We start from the raw sequence: 15,744 nt of genomic DNA, 5'->3' as shown, positions 1-15,744 counted from the left end.
TTTCCAAATACTACTGAAGGTAAGCATACACTTTAATTTCTGATCGTAGTGATGATAAAATTTGAAGGAGCAGAATGGATTTTTTTTTCTAACAAATGAAATTCTAATTATGAATGTGTTTTTTTAGTTGGGAATTAAAATCTATTAATATGTCTGGGATTCAGTCCAAAAAGTTCTTGAATATAATTTGAACAAAATTATTTGACGCAATGATGGAAAAAAAAGAGTGTACTGATGAGCGATTTTTCTGCAAACGTTTGAGCGAAAATCTAACCATGTATGGCCAGCTTTAAACAGTACTGCAATACCAGATAAGATAATGTATCTAATACGTTTCCTTTGGGTAAACACAGACACATAAATATACAGACAACTTAGATAAAAATGGCGACTGTAAATAGTATTTTATACAATAGGCTCTGCAGTTGGCCCTTGGTCTAAAATGAGAGATACCGAGATAAATATTTTATTTTAGATGAAAAAGTCACCTTGTCTGACATTGAAAGACAACAGCAAAGCAAATCCTCTCAGTCTCCACATCGCTGTCTATGAATCTCTGCAAAGCTTCTGTGCCTCAGTTGTGACTCAATGGCTCATTCACAGCTTTACATTACTAAAACAAACAGTCTAGACAGCTGAATGACAGAATTACCCCTTCTCTCTGGCATTAGCAGATATGCTGTTATCTTCATTTGCTTTTCTCATCCCCTTGCATTTCGATAAACTAATAGTTAGCTTTCCTGTTCAGATTCAACAAAGTCTGTGTAGATTTAGCCATTAAGAATAAACAGAACTCAATGATACCATCATATTATTATTCCTATTTTTACCCTTCACAAGGAGGGTAAGTCACAAAACGTCATTGCTAAAGAAGCTGACTGTTCACAGAGTGCTGTATCCAAGCATATCAATGAAAAGGTGAGTGCACACAAGGATTCATGTGCCTCAATACAGTGTTCAGTAAAATCATTGGTCTCCAGCATACATACAAAATATGGAAGGTAGTGTCTCTCGTGTATGAGTGTAAGAGGTCAGCCAACCCACATCTCTAAACAATGTAGGAAAAATCACTCAAAGAGTGCAGATCCTCTATTGGGACTTTAAATTGGGTAGCTGTACAACCTCATAGATAATTGTATACAAAAAAAGTGGTTTGTAACAGTTTTATTGAAAAAAGGTAAAAAAAAATGTTTTTCCTTTTCTGTCTCCTTCTTTTGATTACAGATATAAATGTTGTTTCAGTGCAACTACCTACCCCTGAAGAAGAGGTTTACCCCTTATAACCTCAAAACGTTGGGTTCCTATCAGGTTGCCGTTTCTCCAGTCGGAGGGCCCCCACTTTGGACTCCCTTCTGCCCCCAAGCTTATTTGCATCACAGAAGCACCAACCTACCTGGTTGTCCTACCGTGGTAGTTTCCCATGCAATTTAAAAACATGTAGATATTGTCATTTGATTGCCCCTACTAGGTAATTTAACTCTTTTAGCTCAGGAGAACGTTTTGATATTAAACAGTGTATTAATTGTGGGACTCGTTTTGTAGTGTATATTATTTTTTGTGTTGCATGCAATTTTCAGTATGTGGGGTACACTACATGTGCCCTACGCACCAGAATAGGGGAGCACTATTGTGACACTTCGAAACCAATGACAATGACATTGAGAGATTGACTCCAATGCCCAGGGGTGGAGATAGGAGTAGGCGACTTTTGAATAGAAAGGCGTGGTCGATTTTCAGGATCCAAACTAGAGTCCCCCTGGGGTTGAACCTTAGGTGGGACCTGGATCTACATTTACGCTAATTATAATGTATTGGTGTATGTGTGTATGTACATGTATGTATATTTATATATGTATGTGTGTGTGTGTGTATATATATATATACTGTACATATGTATGTACATTACCTTTTTCCCACCGCGTCTCATATTCTGTTGTCCTACCTTTTTCTCCCCTTAGCTATCTAAACTATCGTTTAACAAAATAAATTTTTTATGAATTACATAGTCTATCTTTACATTTTTTACTGTGGTTTTCTTTTTTAATGAACTACTCCCATTTACGCTAATTATAATGTATTGGTGTATGTGTGTATGTACATGTATGTATATTTATATATGTATGTGTGTGTATATATATACTGTACATATGTATGTACATTACCTTTTTCCCACCGCGTCTCATATTCTGTTGTCCTACCTTTTTCTCCCCTTGGCTATCTAAACTATCGTTTAACAAAATGTATTTTTTATGAATTATATAGTCTATCTTTACATTTTTTACTGTGGTTTGCTTTTTTAATGAACTACTCCCAAATCCTCCTTTCCCCCTGATTTCATTGCATCAATTCGAGAATTAAGAGGCTAATTGGAAGCAAAATATACAAATTACAAATATATATTTTGTGCTGTTTTGTACATCAATGTTGTGAATAAGGCCTTTGCGGCTGAAACACGTCTAACTCTGCTGTATATTTTTATGGAGATATAATAAATTTGGACTGATTTAAGAGTATGTATGGAGTTACAGATTGTCCTTTATTCATTCATCACTTTGGCAGCTGAGCAACTGCACCCAACAGCTCAAGAGGAGTTTCATTAATCTGGGGTAGTAGCACCTTTCTTTGTTGTTTAAGTATAGTCAGATACCCTTTAAGTGTGGCCACCTATGCCCTGCAGGACCAAATTCATAAAAAATAGCCCTCTGACTGGGAGATCACTCTGAAAGGGAGACACATATAGATAACAAGAGAATCTAGGTTAAAGCCTGTAAAGATCTATTAGACCTCCTGAAAACCAGTATTTTGAAGGAAGGTTGACCCCAAGTATAAAACAATCTAAAAGCTAGTTCTGCTGACTTAGTTGGGGCCCTTATATTGGTGCACATTGTAAAGGTGTTGGCACAGATCACTTTAAAGGGTGAAATAATTGGCACGGTTCACTTTAAGAGATGAGGTGGTGGGTGCTGTTCACTTAAAAAGGTAGGTTTGGACTTAAACAGCAAAAGCACTCTTTTTAATGGCCTGGGCCAAAGTGGATGCAGCCTCTTAAAAAATGTTCTGCTTAGCAGGGAGCAACAGGGTCCCCTTTGAAGAAGTGGGAGCACCGACGTAACGCGTAGGGCAGAGCTTGTATTCTTGTGTGTGCTGTAGAGGATGTGATCCCCCAAACCATAGAAGTTGCAGCTTGCTCTATCGGCTCCCTAAGCTGTCACACGGAGGCATATATTTAACAGAGAGCCGTGGGTACACCCCCTCGGTCAGTTTTTATGCACACATATCACCCTATATAGTGTCCTATTGATTTTAATAAAGCAACCTAAAGGTTTTTAAACAGAGAACACTATTGGGTTATTTTTATATTTTTATGAACTTCACTGAAGGTGAATCAGACTAGTAGAAAAGGAGAGAGACCCACACTGGATATTTGCCTGTTACAGCTGATGCTGGCTATTTCAAGGGGAACATGCATGGTTAGACCTTCTCACCCAAAGGTCCATTAACTTGAGCAGTCAATTTGTGTGGTGGTGGCAGTTTGTCCTCATGGTTGGAGGGGAAAGATTATACCTTCCCAAGAGATTTTTCCTGAACTTTAATAAATTATCATTCCATGTGACAAGATTGGTTATCCTTTGCTTTTAGGTGGTGGAATTTTGTTATACGCGTTTTGGATTCATTCATATACTGTATACCTATATGCACTTTTTTGGTTTCACACATTTAAAGTGTGACACAGGTGGTGTGTTATATACTGTTGCCATAGTGTTTCTTGATGCTGTCTTGTTACTTCTACCAAATAATAATTGTGACACCTTCCTTGCTCTCTGTGTACTTGTATTTCCATCTCAGGTACCTACATGTTCTTTATTGCAGACAATCCTTAGCTTCATCTCAGATGGTGTCATCTGCATTCCCCCAGTACAGACATTCTGTACACACACACCTAGATGCACATACATGCACAAACTTCTGTGGGTATCCAGGGTCAGACATCTGTCCTAAACCACATGTAACCAACCACTGCATGCACAGATACATGTGGACAGGTTGAGAGGCTGCAATGATCCAAAACCACCTCTCATACCAGCTACAGTGATACTTTGTCTCTTGCCACTGTCTGCGCCTGTCCATGCCTGTTTGTCCGTGTGTACACATAAATGTTACAAATCATATTTTGCCACTAAGCAGCCTATAACAGGCATAAAGTCTCTAGATGTGAAAAACTCTCCCACATTTTAACATATCATTTTTTCTTACCTCTGAGGGCTGCTGGTGCTGGGATGCGTAAACCAAAAATCCTTTTTCTGCTTTAAAGGCATTTTCCACAAGACTTGCCTGAAAAAGACAGGAAAAACACACAGTCAATGTCACATGAAGTATAATAAATGCAAATCTAAATTGACAATATATATATATATATATTTTTAACTCACATTAATACAAGTGTACTCAGATAGCAAGCAATTGAGCTGCTAAGCTATTAGCTAGACTTGTCAGGCTTCACAATTTGTTGCATAATTGCAGCAAGTCCGCATTGCATGACTCCAGATCATAGGCATGCGCACAGGGTTTGCTGTGTGTGCCTGGGCACACCCTAATCACCTAGTGTGCATTAGCATTATCGCTCAGTGTGATAGCGGTGCAAATCAATGTGCCAGGACCATATATGTAGACACACACACCCATGTGCGTTTGAGCTTTGGGGTGCAAACCTTAATGCAGGGGTGCCCAACCAATGGCCCAGGGGCCACATATGGCCCGCAGAGCCCTCTGATGTGGCCCGCGACCTCCTGCTCTGGGATGGCTGGTTTGCAAGCCCAGATCACGGATCTCCGAACTGTGATCCCAGAGCATAAGTGTTGTGAATGAAGCCGGCAGAAGAGAAAGCAAACGGCTGTGGAGCAGAGCCGCATAAGACAATGCTTCCTGTATAGCACCGGCTCCTGTCACAGGCGGAGTGATACCAAATATGGGCATATCTGTTCTGTAGGCTGCTTCGCAGAGCACCGCCTACCTCCAATCCGATCCACTAAAAAAAACAGAAGGGGATCCATCCCCTTCTGCCTGGGTGCATCGGATCGAAGGGCCTATAGAGTAGAATCATCCGCCCACTCCACTCTTGGTGGCCCACGACCAGTTCCAAATGTCTCTTAGGTGGCCCTCGCTCTTCAAAAGGTTGGGCATCCCTGTCTTAATGCAATAGGCTGTCCACACTTATGCTCCAGATCAACTTTTTTTGCAAACATTCTGCAAGTCTGCTGCAAGTTCTGATTCAATTATGTTGTGCCATAGTCTAAGGTGACCAGATTTTTAAAATGAAATCCAGGACAATTTTTTTTTTACTAGTAATGGCGGCAATCAGCGACTCTATGCCCGTCGCTGCTGCCGTTCGCCTCACAGCCTGTCAAGTCTCACTCTCCAGGCCCCGGCTACTACTAGGTGGAGAGCGGAGGAAGATCACTCCACCAGGGAAGGCAAGGAGATAAACAGGCAGGTGGCTGGGCGGGACTTGAGCTACAGCAGAAGAACATGCAGGCGGAGCTGAATTAGCATGCACCCGAAACTGAACAAATATTCCCGCCGCTCCGACCAGCACATGATCATCAGAAAAGGGCACAGATAATTGAAAAATACACCCCCCCTAAGCTAGTAAGAGCAGCAGAGTTCTGCACTGACTGTGTTTGAAATTGCCCCAGCTCCTTTTCAAATTCAATCCGGGGACAGACTTGGCCTGGGGGCAGTTTCCTCAATCTGGGGACTGTCCCCCGAAACCGGGGATGTCTGGTCACCCTACCATAGTCATCCCACCACAGGGGTCACTGCAAAGCTTTTGCTATAGACTCACCTGCAACTTTTCTCATGCTAGAGACTCGCCACACAAATTTGCTACAAATTCCAAAAGTGTCAACTAGAACTTGTGCTGTAAGTGCTCTGCAAGTGTACAACTTGCCAGTGAAAATGTGCAGCAAGTTAACAGACTTACAATTCAACACCGTAAGAAACGTATGGCAAGTTATCCTTGCTATCTGCGTAAGTGCCAAAATGCTTTCCCTTTTGTTTTAAAACGTATAAGGAAAGTGAGGATCAATCTCCCTAGTGGAACATCAGCCAGCAATTAAAACCTGACAGAGGTTCTAGAACTTACACATTTTACTATAAAAATAATTTAGGAATTATGTATGACCACGGTGAAAAGATTTCCCTTTATTTTATGTCCTGATTATGAAGAAAATCGGCCCAACAGGTCAAAAAACAGCAGTAAAAAAGAGACAAGGGCTCTAGACAGAAAAACGGCTGGCTTAAAGCGGAGGTTCCCCCTAAAAAAAAATTCTAACATTACATTGTGCTCACTCTTGACATTGACAGTATGCTGATGTTTTTTTTTTTTGGCGTACATACCGTTGTACATTGACAACGTCCAATGACGAAACGCATCTGGGAGGACGTGTGGTGACGTCATCACGGTTGGAGGAAGGGCTCCGCTTTGTGTATATGCCGGCCGGCAACTTTTAAATGCTCGTTTGACTCTCAAACAATGTGAGTAATTTTCTACTGTTTTAATAAATTTACTTTTCCCTGCGGAATTATACTATGTCTGCCGTTTCTCTATTTATGAATGTGCGGTGGCGATTTTGGTAACGTTCGAGGGAGCTACAGGTAGTGCTGATTTTCCATCAGGGAGTGGGATCTCCCCAAAGGCCGCGGCTGGGTCACAGCTGACTGCTGTCTGATAATATCGATCTGGTAAGCTGCTTTTACTACTGGTGGTGGGCTCTCACTCCAACAAGTGTGCTGTGTATCACGGTTGCGTTTGGACCATCTCCTGCATACCCTGTGGTGTCTGTTTACGCTCGAGGGAGCAAGTGTCGTTTTCACTCAGAAAGGGGAACCCCACAAAGGCCGCGGCTGGGTTACAGCCGACTGCTGTCTATTATTATTGATCTGGTAAGCTGCCTATGATTCTGGTGGTGGGCTTTTTAACCCTACAAGCGTGCTGTCTATCACGGTGGTGATTGGATCATCTCATGTATCAGGATCACGCTCTTGCTGGAAAGAATATAGACTTTCTTGTATAACCCTCATGACGATTATGATATTGCATTAACTTTTAAATCACACGAAGTCTGGGTGCCATGGCGCAGTTCTAACCCCTTTTGTCTTGTTCCTATACCGTTGTATCGCTATTTTCCCCGTCGGCTTCCGGGTAGTGGCTCCCTCGGGAGTGGGCGTTCCTATCCACAGGCTAAGTGATTGACGTGATGACAAAAGCTTTCTCACGGTGCATAATGCGCGTCACGAGTTGCCGAAAGAAGCCGAACTGCGAGTCGGCGTTATACAGCGCCTGCGCACCGACGCTCGGCTTCTTTCGGCAACTCGTGACGCGCCTTTGGGAAGCTTTTTTTCATCACGTCAATCACTTAGCCTGCGCATAGGAACGCCCACTCCCGCGGGAGCCACTACCCGGAAGCCGGCGGGGAAAATAGCGATACAACGGTATGTACGGCAAAAAAAAACAAAAAACATCAGCGTACTAGTAGTCAATGTCGAAATTGAGCACAATGTAATGTTAGAAAATAGTTTTTAGGGTGAACCTCCGCTTTAAGTTCTATTTAAAAAAATATATATTTATTACAAAGCTTGTGCATAGAGATCAAATACAAATACTGCATGCTCTTAATCCGTCTATATGTAGACAAAACTTTAGGAATAAATATCACCAAAATGACATGGATCTGCAGCTGATGATGCTCCTCACTTGCATTCTGGGTTGGCTGAGGCTTTTCATACAGTTATCTCACTTGGTCCTCCCAATGGAACAGATCTTGTTTAGTACAATAGTTCAGCAAGCTGTATTTCAGACCTCATTGTTTACATTTCTGCTGACAGCATGCTATGAACTTATTCCAGTTCACTAAATCCTAAGCCATCAATGACACATCAACTGGGTAATGGATGTACCAGAACGTACAGCCTTATGACAATAAATGAATGACATAACCACTCGTCCTCTCTATTTGATGCGCTTTTTCAAATGTTTGATATTTCTGAAGTGACATCAACATATAAGAGATATCTTGTAGACTAACATTGTTATAGTGAGATAGTAGTGATGTCAGCTTATATTTTAGGTACATTGATGCCTAATCTAAAAAAGCCATAACCCTTGTTGGCACATGAGATGTAAAATATCTACAAAAGATGTCACATGACTCATTCAGCAATAATTACCATACTTTCATTTGACATTTCGGCAAAATGTGAACCTGGATTATGCAATGTGGAACACCAAAAGCATCTGCTGCCAACGTGGTTGTCAAGTTTTGGGGGCTCATCCGGCGTTCAATGCTAAGCAAGTCATTGACCAAGGCATTCACCAAGGAAAATCTAGAAAGCTCAACTCCCAATAAGGTCACATGAGCAAATATGAGGGCAAAACGAAAGTTAGCAACTTTAACATTAAATCCGCATTGTCAGCTTTCATATTTTTAATCTGATTGGTTCCCTTTAATTAAACCTGCTTTAGAATTCTGTTAGTGAATTTATCACAATAAAACAATAGACCAATGCCACAAGATGTCTGTCTTCGAAATTAAATTAATTAATTTGTGTTAGTAAAGCTATATTTTTGGCAGATATAAAGACACATTTATTCAGTTAAATATTCATGAAAAAAATAATCACTTAAATGTTTTTTTAACCCTTTCACTGCCAGAGCCGTTTTTTCACACGTTTAACCACTTCCCTACCCGCCCAACGTCATATGACGTCCACAGATGGGATCTCCCATCCTGGGTGGACGTCATATGATGTCCTGGGCTTCCTGGCTGTCTAGGCATTGCGCGGAACACGGTGCGCGCGCCTGGCGGCCCCCAATGTCCGCCGGGCACCCACGATTGCAAGCAATCATGGCAGGACCGTGGATCTCTGTGTGTAAACACACAGATCCATGTCCTGTCAGCGGTGAGGAGACCGATCATGTGTTCCCAGTACAGAGGAACACACATCGGTCTCCTACCCTTTTGAGCCCCCTACAGTTTGAATCACACACTAGGGAACATATTAACCCCTTCAGCGCCCCCTAGTGTTAACCCCTTCCCTGCCAGTCACATTTATACAGTAATCAGTGCAGTTTTATAGTACTAATCGCTGTATAAATGTGAATGGTCCCAAAAATGTGTCAAAAGTGTCCGATATGTTCGTCGCAATGTCACGGTCAAAATAAAAAAAAAAAACGCAGATCGCCGCCATTACTAGTAAAAAAAATAAAACTATCCCCTATTTTGTAGATGCTATAATTTTTTTCGCAAACCAATCAATAAACGCTTATTGCGATTTTTTTTTACCAAAAATATGTAGAAGAATAGGTATCGGCCTAAACTGAGGATTTTTTGGGGATATTTATTATAGCATGCGCAGTGCATGCCCACCTGTGAAGCCACAGCCGGGCGCCCACAGTAAGAATGCCGGCGCCATGGAAAGGAGAGGCAGAGGAGCAGGGCTTCGTACGCCCCCATTACTAGACTGTGGGACAGGTGAGTGGCTGATTATTAAAAGTCAGCAGCTACACTTTTTGTAGCTGCTGCCGTTAAAAAACATTTTTTTTCGGGGGAACTCTGCTTTGAGTACAAATGAAATACATAGAAGATTTGTATTTCTATTTAACAAGTTCTGAGGTTTACAGTCTTATGTCATACAGGATGATCTTGTCTGGCAGGGCAAGAAACCTGCTTTCTTTCTGTGCTGCAATTAAGTCACCCTTATGCCCTGTACACACGATCGGAATTTCCGATGGAAAAAGTCGGACTTTTTCCATCGGATTTTCCAATCGTGTGTAGCCCCATCTGAGTTTTTTAATCGGAAATTCCGATGAATTCCATTGGAGTTTAGACATAGAACATGTTCTAATTTTTTCAGATGGAATTCCGATGTGATTTGGCCGGGCAAAAGCCAGATCGTGCGTACGCGGCAATACAGGTCCTTTCCCCAGACTGTGACTAGACAGTGGAAGGAGAAGCAGCACAGCTCATCTCTCTTCATCACTCTGCTCTCCCTATCTTCTGCATGTCCCAGGTTAGCACATGAGCACTGCAGCACAACTAATTGGCTCCTTGTGCTGCTTCTCTTTCTCCCAGTGTATGCACTGCTGCACAGGAAATGCTGGAAGCTTTTACCAAGTCAAATTAGGAACATACACAGCTTTCACTCAAAAATACATGTAATTGTATTTATTTATAATTACAGAGGGCCATATTCTGAGTATAGTTACGATGGAGTATCTCAGGATACTCTGTCGTATCTCTCTTTTTTGGCCCGCGTATCTATGCGAGTTATTCTTAGAATAATTTTCGCATAGATACGCTTAAGATCCGACATGTGTAAGTCACTTACACTGTCGGATCTTAAATGTAATTACCCAGCCGGCCGCTAGGTGGCGTTTACGTTCAGGTCTCATTTGTTTATGCAAATGAGCCTGATACGCCGATTCCCGAACGAATTCACGTCGTGTAACCGTCGCTAACGTCGTTTGCGTAAGCGTAAGGTTACCCCTGCTATATGAGGGGTAACCTTACGCCAGTCCCACGTACGCCATGTTAAGTATGGCGTCAAATCCGCGTCGTCTTTTCCCGTCGGGTACGTCGTTTCCCTAAGTCGTTCTTGAATACGACTTTACGTCAATGACGCACACGTCGGCGTCATTGATGTTTTCCGCCGAGAACTGGAGCATGCGCACTGGGCTATTTTAAGCCCGGCGCATGCGCAGTTCGTTCGAATCGGGGGCGCGCTTAATTTAAATACAAGCCGCCCCCTTGGAGTTACGCGGGGATACGCCGGGCCAATTACACTACGCCGCCCCAAACTACGGAGCAAGTGTTTGGGGAATACGCCACTTGCTCCTGTAGGTTGGGGCGGCGGAGTGTAAATGGCTTACACGACGCCCGCCCGAAATCTACGGGAATATGGCCCAGAGTGGCATTATTGTGTGTTTTTATATCTCAGAATTCAGCATTTAAAGGGTCTGAAGAATTGTGAATTTTACATGTTTACATCATGTTTTACAGTCCCTCAATTTAGCAGTTATTAGCTGAAAGCTTGACTATCAGAGCTGACACTGCTTATCGGACATAAAAGATAAGATAAAATGCCTGTCTGATTCCTCCACTTACCCACATGAATGACAGCAAATAAAGGCCACAAAGCAACATGTTTATCAGTTACACACAAAAGAAAGCATACATGTTTATGCATATGAAGGAGGTAAAATAGTTAGACACTTCTGACCCCAGCTCTTGGGGAATCAAAATTATCCATGGCTGTTTGCTAGTTAGATTAGAATGGTCGGTATCTTTAGGCCGGTGTTCTGACAAAACGCACAACTCGGCAGAATCTCGGACCACACCACTTCCGGTTTCTTTAAAGGGTCACTAAAGGAATTTTTTTTTTTAGCTAAATAGCTTCCTTTACCTTGCTGCAGTCCTGGTTTCATGTGCTCATTGTTGGTTTTTGCTTTCATGTTGCTGTAATTCCTCTCTGTTCTGGACACTTCCTGGTTGCCTGTTTCCTGATAACCACAGTACTGGGAGATTTCTCACGGTGGTCACTAATCAAGGAGGTGTGATTACTGTGTGTAAAACGAAACTGGATTGGTGCTGAGGAGTTTTAGACAAAGTATCACTGCTTTCTATTGGCTGACTGCCCTCTAGTGGCTCTCTGTACATCAGAGAACCAGCAAACAACAGCAAAAACGAAACTACACTGTAGGCACATTATATGATTGTTTTTTTTATCTATTTTTAATCATTTTTAAAAGGAATCAGTTAACTATTATGTCTCTATGCCCTGTAAACAGTCATTTCAGCTAAAAATTTTTTTTCCTTTAGTGACCCTTTAAACCATTATTAATTGCACAATTTTAAGCAGTAATTTCACATTTTCAGGAATAGGTGTTTGGACACAAGAGCGGCAACCGCATACAGTCTGATGCACGCTGTTATGAGTGGAGATTGTTACTCCGCTCCAACACTAACCAACAAAATGGCCACCTCCGAGGCGGCGACAACTTTGTCCCCGTTAGCCGCTGTGCTGTGAAATAACCAAAATGTTGCTTTACCCGACTACATTCGGTTGCCGCTGTTGTGTCCAAACACAAATACGTCCAAATGTCCAATTATTGTGGGTTTAAAACAAAACGGAAAGCGTCATGGTTCGATATTCTGCCAATTTGAGTATTTTATCAGGACGGAGGGGAACGAGGAGCGCTTCGGGGGCTTCGATCTCAGATAAGTGCCACATAATGAGCTAGTATGCTATGCATACTATCTCATTATACCTTTTCCTTGCAGGGTTTTTTTTTACAGGAAAAAAAAATTGGGGTTTACTTCCCCTTTAAAGAAATAGAAGCTTTGCTTTGTCATTGTATGTTGATGACTAGAAGCTAGTCATGTCATAAGCCTGAAATAGAAATAGAATGTAAGGCGTTCTGTAAATGGCGGTCGTGCTGAATGAGTGGCCCTCTGTGGTTACTATGGAGCCAAGGCTACTCAGCATGGGACACAGAGGACGACTTTGATCACCTTAGTAGTGGCAACTACTACAGTGATTTCCTGCTTCCATAGAAGTCTCACATGTATGGACCAAGCTGGACTAGTATGTAACTATAAATTGACCTAGAATTCAACAAAGCATATCTCTCTATATTGTGTACTTGTCTCAATTAAGAGCACTAAGTGTAATTTCTGTCTACTGCTTCATTCCTCTGCTATCAGCATCGGTCACTTCTGACAAGTTTTCCTGACACCAAGAGAAAAAAGGGGACGGGAAGGATCGCCAGCAGGTTGACAGCCTCAGCTCTGTTCCTGTGTATTGTTTGAAGGGGTGTGTACCTTTTCTCCAATCAGCTCTCAGAACGCTCTGCAGAGTGTAACTTCAGCTCTCCACCCCCTTTTTTTGACAGCTCAGACATACTTAATAAATTCTGGCTTTAAAAGGCTGTAAAGAAGAGACACCTGCAGATATACAGGTACAACTTATATAGGAGGATTTGTTTCATCTCTGTGTATCAGTCACTTCACTGGGTATATGGAAGGGTTTACAACATCTTTAACTAACCACCTTTTCCCTAATCTTAACCTGTAACACATCCCTAGAATTAAACCTAACCTGACACCTAATTTAACAAACCTATAGCCCCTAGCCCCAAACACTAGACCATGGCCCTAACTCCAAATTCTAACAGTTTATCTGAAACCTAATTAACCACCTAACAAATAAAATCCTTGAATAACCTCCTAAATCTTAAAAAGAAAACTATGACTTAAGCCTAGTACACACGTGCTGAATGTCGGGCGGCAAAGGCCGGTCAGGTAGAAACCTTCTGACACTTGGGCCATGTCTACTGAAGCCGGTCCTCTCAGCCAATGGCTAAGAGCGCTGACCGGAGTGTTCTGGTAGAGGGGCAGTCCCCCTGTCAGAACACAATAGCATAGCAGAGGACTTTAGTTTGTACAGCAGTTCCTACTGAGCTGTCACTTTTTTTTTTTCGTTCAGCCCTGCTAGGCATACGGCTTTTTGGTTGTACTTCTTTTGAGGGTCACAGGAGTACATTTAATTTTGTTCTCCTGTTACCCAGACTAAGCTTATAACATGCCATTGTCCACTATCAGCTGATAGGGCCGAGCCATGCCAAAAAGGATTCTGACAATATTGTCAATATGCACCCAGCTGCCTGATTGACAGATGGCTCTGCCTTTCAAAGCTGGCCAAGCAAGCCCCGTTCCCAGGGGGTGAGCTCAAATGTTCTCAGCTTTACAGCCAACATAGGAGAGCTGCAGCATCCATACTCATATCCTGGATCTTGAAACAACCCCAATCAATTCTAAGCCTAGCCTTGAAGTGGTTGTAAAGGCACAATGTTTTTTACCCTCATGCATTCTATGCATGAAGGTAAAAAGCCCTCTGTGTGCAGCAGCCCCCTAGCCCCCCTTAATGCTTACCTGAGCCCCCTCTCAATCCAGCGATGTCTACGACAGCCTTTCCCCTCCCGGGACTCACACTCCTGATTGGCTTTTGGCAGCAGTGGGAGCCCAGCCAGTGGGCCAATCAGGAGACAGAGGGGACGGGGTTGCGCCATGGCTGGACATATGGAGCCTCTGATCGCGAGTGCACCTGCTCAGGTGCCCCCATTGCAAGCAGCATTCAATGGGAGGCCAGGAGCGCCGGCAAGGGAGAAGAGGAGGATCCGGGCTGCTCTGTGCAAAACCACTACACAGAGGAGGTAAGTATAACCTGTTTGTTATTTGAAAAAAAAAAAAAAAAACACTAGACTTCAATCACTTGAAAGCATATTAAAACTCGAAAGCAGTTTTTTACACTGCAGCTTACCACTCCTTGGTGTTGATGCCTATATCAGTTTTCTTCTTTTTTTTTACTTCGTAACAAACTTCCTGTTTCTGTATGGCTATACTAATTTCTCCACTGTATCTATAGAAGGAGCTATTGTTCTGTACACTGTTCTACACATTACATAATAAAGAACCCTCTACTCTGTATGCTGTTTTATATATTCATACTACGGACCACTTCACTCTGAATAAAGAGCTACTGTATATGTTACATATTACAAAACACTTTTAGCTAGATTCAGGATGGCGAGCGCATAGTTGCGGCGGCGTAGCGTATGGCATTTACACTACGCCGCCGTAAGTTAGCGAGGCAAGTACATGATTCACAAAGTACTTGCCTGCTAAGTTACGGCGGCGTAGCGTAAATCCGGCGGGCGTAAGGGCGCCTAATTCAAATTCGGCTAAGGGGGCGTGTTTTATGTTAATGGAGGTTGACCTGACGTGATTGACGTATTTTACGAACGGCGCATGCGCCGTCCGTGTACATATCCCAATGTGCATTGCGGCAAAGTACGCCGCACGGTACTATTGGTTTCGACGTGGACGTAAATGACGTAAATCTCTATTCACGGACGACTTACGCAAACAACATAACATTTTCGAATTTCGACGCAGGAACGGCGGCCATACTTAACATTACTATTCCAGCTATTTGATGGAATAACTTTAGGCCTGATAATGCGTTACATAAACGGCGTATCTGTACTGCGTCGGCCGGGCGTACTTTCGTGAATAGGCGTATCTAGTGATTTACATATTCTACGCCGACCGCAATGGAAGCACCACCTAGCGGCCAGCCTAAAAATTACACTTTAGAATACGACGGTGTAAGACACTTACGCCGCTCGTATCTGAGCCTAATTTAAGCGTATCTGGTTACCAGAATACGCTTAAATTTGCGTCGGCGCAGATTCTGACTTAGGCTGGCGTATCTACTGATACGCCAGCCTAAGTCTTTCTGAATCTAGCTATATATTTGGTACACTATGCTCTAAATAACACACAACAGACCTGAACTCTGTATGGTCGGGGTAGGCAACCAGTAGCCCTCCAGCTGTTTTCCCATGAAGCACTAAAAGGCTGGCAGTTACAATTACTCCCAAAGGCATGATGGGACTTGTAGTTCTGCAACAGCTGGAGGGCCCCAGGTTGCCTACCTCTTCTGTATGGTATACATACAGTACTGCCCTCAGTACATGGTGCTGTAGGTTAGTCACTATGGACTACTTTACTTTATGCAAATGTTGGCAAACACATTGACCATCTGCTATCATTGACATTTGATTCCCAGCTTCCAAGTTAATTATCAAAACTGTGAAGGAAATTGATGGAAACCACTGCAGTGCCA

The 15,744-nt window shown here is 42.6% G+C and overlaps 1 protein-coding gene across 1 annotated transcript in view; it reads right to left on the bottom strand.

The window, feature by feature from the left end:
- CAP2 (cyclase associated actin cytoskeleton regulatory protein 2) overlaps positions 1–15,744 on the bottom strand; it is a 163,954-nt gene that overhangs the window by 86,779 nt on the left and 61,431 nt on the right. Inside the window, exon 4 of the mRNA XM_040353764.1 lies at positions 4,255–4,332. Coding sequence (XP_040209698.1) covers positions 4,255–4,332 — 78 coding nt within the window. The remainder of the gene's footprint in view (positions 1–4,254; positions 4,333–15,744) is intronic.

Source organism: Rana temporaria, chromosome 5, assembly GCF_905171775.1.
Source record: "Rana temporaria chromosome 5, aRanTem1.1, whole genome shotgun sequence".
Taxonomy (NCBI): Eukaryota; Metazoa; Chordata; class Amphibia; order Anura; family Ranidae; genus Rana; species Rana temporaria.
Note: the sequence above shows the minus strand (reverse complement) of the source record. Positions and strands in the feature narration are given on the sequence as shown.